We start from the raw sequence: 4,908 nt of genomic DNA, 5'->3' as shown, positions 1-4,908 counted from the left end.
GCAGCGTTTCTGTTCATGTGCTGTAAGCCAGGTTTAGTTTATTATTGTGTCAAGTGTTCTTGCTCTGGCCCGAAGCTGCTTGAATGGCGGGGGAGAGGGGGGTTAGGGGCGGCGGTGGGCGGCATTGTTACAGTTCATAAAAATAGCTTCGCTGGTCATCTGATTTAAGTCGTGAGCGATACGTCCCAAAATAATGTCGGTGCAGGAAGCAGAGCAGCGCGGTGCTGGCAGAACGGTGCGTGCGCTCATGTGGCCATTGTTTCTGTATGAATGATGGTCACGGTTTAAGGGAGCCGTGCTGAGCCCCCCACAGCGCTGGGACTTCTGGGAGATATTAGAGAAGGTCAGCATTGTGGGTAACCCTGAAGGAAACACCAGTGACCGGCTAAATGAACATGTAAACAAGCCACCAAACAATGCTGGGCACCACCGGGTGAAAGAAATGGGATGGAGCTGTGTTTTCATAATGTTTTTATATTTTTAGACTACGCATTGTGCATTGACTGTACTGGAAAAATCCTCGTGCCAGTTCCTTTCCTACTTCCTTCTGCTAAAACTGTTTCCATAGTTACAGGACAGACTGAGGTTTTTGTGGTAAGAGAACCTGTATTCATTTGTGGATTTCGAGCGGAGCAGCAGGAGATTTAATATTCGAACGCATTCCATATTTTAAGATTACGATTAATTAAAATAAAACGTACAGCAACATTACATTACATTACATTACAGGCATTTAGCAGACGCTCTTATCCAGAGCGACTTACACAACTTTTACATAGTATCCATTTATACAGCTGGATATGTACTGAAGCAATGCAGGTTAAGTACCTTGCTCAAGGGTACAATGGGTGTCCTACCCAGGAATCGAACCTGCGACCTTTCGGTTACAAGCCCAGTTCCTTACCCACTGTGCTACACTCCGTCCTCTGTGCTTACTGTGTGAGCAGAGGTGAATTGCCTTTTTTCTCTTGGTGAAAAGGGTAAAGGGCATGTAGAGGACCAGACAAGTCTGGCATAGCTATTGACTAGCCCTGTATTTGCTCATGGGGCCAAAACAGGAAGTACTTTTAAGCAATTGTGCAGATTTTAAGTATAGACACAGAACACGTGCTGTACTTATTTTATTTTGAATCAAAAGTACAAGTCAACAGTCACAGAGGATAAGGAAAGGCACAGTATGTCCAGAGGAAATCGAGTCCTTGTTTTTTTTAGCGTGATAAAAAAAAGACAAGGCCCTCTGCCTCAGGAAAAAGAAATGCAGTACGCGGTCCTGACCTGTCTGGACCCGAACAGGACCGTGTTCGGTCAAGTCGGGTGAATTAAGACGGACCGTGAACAGACAGGCATCGTAGGTGTACAGTGAGCACGGCAGCACCTGTGGAATGTATAAGACCTTTGGCCCCCTGTGTGGACCCTCCAAAGCCAGATTAACTGCCGCTGTGCCCTAGGGATAATCACACGGTTCATTTGAAAAGTTTGAAAGGGAGACCGCACGGCTGCAGTTCCCAGAGTAGGAGAGCCTTGCTTTAACCGGCTTCCGGTCATGTCTAATTAATACATGTAGGGGAGGGGGGGGGGTGCTCTTGCTATTGGTGAAAACACAGGCCACAGCAAAATGGGGGGGCTCTTGATAAATTCCTCTCCTTTTTTGTGTTGTAAACAAAAAGAGCTCTAGGTTGCCATGTCTGCCTTGTTTAGGTTTGGTGGCTGGGACATTTTTCCTTATCTGAGAGCTTCCGAATGGTTTAAGGTTAAAGGCTCACTTGCACAAACTGTCACACCGAAACGACGACATCATCAACATCCGAGGGGGGCGGGGTCAGCGCGGCCCGTCTCAGAGCACCGAGGCCTGGTCGATGAAGGTCGCCAGGGTGATGTCCCGCTGAGACAGGCCCCCGCAGTCATGTGTGCTCAGGGTGATCTGCACCTGGGGGAGACCCGCAGGACCACACAGGTGAGAACAGAAAACCAGGTATCAAATTCCCTTAATGAAATCATTTAGGTAACGCGCTTAAAGCATTAACCTGCGAATTGAACGCAAAGTACCTGCTGTAGCTGTGTTACTGCTTGGGGCGATGGGTTCGTTTAATATGCTGTGTAGGGCAAACAGTGCTCGGAACTTTGTGTTAGGGATACTTTGTTGGGGAATTGTGTTACCTTGTTATAGACGTTAAACCACTCGGGGTGATGGTCCATCTTCTCCGCTTGCAGAGCCACCCTGGACATGAAGCCGAACGCCTGGGAGAAACCACAGCCAATCAAATGCCACTTTCACATCCCGTCTTAGGCGAGGTCAGTAAAATCAGGTGTCCTCTCTGGATGGCTACCAGAATGACTGAATCTTCAGTAACCAGGCAGCCAGCACCTAGTGTAAATAAATATAATCTGGCCCCGCCCCCACCTGGTTGAAGTCTTTGAAGATGAACTCCTTGTAGATGGCGTCCCTTCCCACCACCTCCACCCACTGGGCGTTGCGTAGAAGGGGGAGGAAGTGCTCCCTCTCCTCCTCGCTCAAACCCTGGATTTTGCCAGCCTGGGAAGAAGAAGCACACACAGGGAGAAAAATGGTCAGAACGATCAGCCATCTCTCAGTCTCTCTCAGCTGGACACGGGTGCTCTCAGCCAAGTGAAAATAATGCTAATGCTAAGAATAATGCTGCTGCTAATAACAACAACAACAACAACAACAACAAAGGCTGTACTTTGTCTTATTATATTACAATTATTGTTTGCATATGAAGCAACTGGTTAAAATTATTCCCTTTTTATTTTGAGAAAAGCTAAAGAATTGTACATTCTTGGATTTTGCAACTCTGTAATGAAATGAATGGTTAAGTACAAGTACTACAGTAGTGGACAAGGAGTTGCTTTTGAAATGATGATTGGTTTATTTGTAAATGTCTGCCCAGCAACATCATTCAGCTCAGCTTGTTTCTGCTGGCTGACATCTTGCACATCTGAAAGGGGTAGTATCAAAAACGAGCATTGTGATTGGCTGGAAGAAGACAAATCTGGAGCCAGTTATGTGCTGCATTCCTGATTTTACTGAAGAGTGGAACCAGTGACATGATTACTTCAATGTAATTCCAGAAAAAAAATTCTCCACCCCCCTCAACTTCCAAATTCTGACCATTACATGGCATGAGTGGCATAGCTCTCTCCTAAAACAATGGTTTTGATTTTTATTCTAAAAGCTAATGTTAATGTAATAGTATATTAACAATATAATACAGTAAATAACAATGGAATAAAGATATTTTCAGGCTGAAAATTAAGTCCATCATAAAAATGCCTTTACCTTTCATTAAATGGAAAAAAGATAGATCAGTAAAGTTGAAAAGAGAGAGAAAATGTCAATCTGCACCTTGGTCTTTACACCCACCAATACAGGACTTAAACATTGACAAAAAGCTAACAGTTGTCAAAGAGAGGGGCAATCTCTTTCCAATAAGCACTGCTGATAAAGGGGTATGACATCACGCACGTATCATAGCAACAGACTGGCCTCCTCAATCCCAGGTCACGCATGAGTGATTTGAGAATAATGCTGAGAGACAATTTGATTTGGGCCCTGAAGCAGACAGCTTGCACACGACTCACAGTAACAAACAAAATACAAACGCTGTACTGACAAGTAAAATATCGACAATGAAGGAAATGTTTGAATCTTACACAGCGCGTAATTATCTTTAACCAAATCAATAATTCTCTCTTGTTGCTTATATATATATGGACATTTGTCTCCTGGGTTATAGGCTGTGAAATATTTAATTTAATTGATTCATTTATTTCCTGGCTTGGGCATAGAAAGACAGCTTATTTAAGACAGTTAAGACATTTTAGAGCAGATTTTAAAGCAGACAGTAGAAGGATATATGTCAGAAAGACGTGTGGAAATGCAGTCTAAGTTAACCCATGGTCTGAACTATACATTTTAAATGAATGAACCACATCACAATAGGCCCTGTTGCGCAAAAATTTTTAGTAAATAAATAAAATTATTATTGAAGGTGTATCGGGCCAAGTTACAGCACAAAGAGACTCTGTGTCCAGTTACAAACAGTCTATGGCAGTTCTCAATGCTTAAGACTGCCAGAGGCAACAGGTACGTCTTACATAACGCAGGTGTGGTGGCAGTTACGCCTCTACCTACATGTAAGAGAGAAACAGGAGCGCTCCCTGCGTGTGCTGCCGCTAAGCTGAGAAACGTGTGACAGGAGCGGGGGAGAGGTGCTCTTACCATGCTGCGAGGTTATTCACCGACCGTTCTCTCCGCAAGTCCGTCTCTGCTGCAGCCAGAATGAATTAGCTCTGGCTGGCTGGCTGTTTGCTTTGATTATGAGGCCCCGATAGCTGGCCGGGCAGAAGCCTTATTAAAAATGCTGTCTGACAGAGGAGAACGTTGCAGGCAATCCGGCCGGCAGCCCTGGCGGTGTGGTGTCCTGCAGGTTATGCGTGGATGCCTCTGCCTTCTGTAACCTGTAGCAACCAGGTTTCACTCGGTCAGAAGTGAAGTCTGCAGACAACTACTGTGTCCGACGAAGGTTGTTGCAAACGTGAAAGTTGCCTCTTTGTGATTCTTTTATTATGTCTTAATACAAAATTTTGCTGATACCACGCAGAGTTTGTTTTTCCAAAGGAATGAAAGAGCGTGCAACAAAAAGCAAGATCAACAATCAGAATTAAACCCTGTATTTTGTTTTTACAACCCCCCCACCACCATGATTGCAGCATGCTTGACAGGCTCTGCCCCTCTTTAGTTCATTACATTTAGAGGCGTAACTTGTTTCTATGTCATGATTAACTGTGACTGCTCAGCCATGTTATGTTTAGTGTACCAGGAAATTAATCAGTTCATACAGCCCTCAGGCCCTCAGGTAATGGATGAAACCGGCCAATGAAATCATC

At 44.6% G+C, this 4,908-nt stretch overlaps 1 protein-coding gene across 1 annotated transcript; it reads right to left on the bottom strand.

Annotated features, from left to right (window-relative positions):
* Positions 1–1,104: 1,104 nt before the first annotated feature.
* pcbd1 (pterin-4 alpha-carbinolamine dehydratase/dimerization cofactor of hepatocyte nuclear factor 1 alpha) lies at positions 1,105–4,389 on the bottom strand. Its single transcript, XM_064316685.1, has 4 exons — positions 4,241–4,389; positions 2,402–2,533; positions 2,158–2,238; positions 1,105–1,927 (listed from the first exon to the last, which is right to left on the bottom strand). The coding sequence occupies exons 1-4, from the start codon at positions 4,241–4,243 to the stop codon at positions 1,835–1,837; spliced, it is 309 nt and encodes a 102-aa protein (XP_064172755.1). The 5' UTR covers positions 4,244–4,389; the 3' UTR covers positions 1,105–1,834.
* Between the last annotated feature and the right edge of the window lie 519 nt (positions 4,390–4,908).

This window comes from Anguilla rostrata, chromosome 18 (genome assembly GCF_018555375.3).
Source record: "Anguilla rostrata isolate EN2019 chromosome 18, ASM1855537v3, whole genome shotgun sequence".
In the NCBI taxonomy this organism is placed as follows: domain Eukaryota; kingdom Metazoa; phylum Chordata; class Actinopteri; order Anguilliformes; family Anguillidae; genus Anguilla; species Anguilla rostrata.
Note: the sequence above shows the minus strand (reverse complement) of the source record. Positions and strands in the feature narration are given on the sequence as shown.

Bases quoted from the DNA above. Each gene is read 5' to 3' on its own strand.
- pcbd1 (XM_064316685.1), bottom strand. The intron at 2,239-2,401 runs GTGGGGGCGGGG...GGTTTCTCCCAG, and splicing joins TCTTCAAAGACTTCAACCAG to GCGTTCGGCTTCATGTCCAG. The intron at 1,928-2,157 runs GTAACACAATTC...GGTCTCCCCCAG, and splicing joins GGTTTAACGTCTATAACAAG to GTGCAGATCACCCTGAGCAC.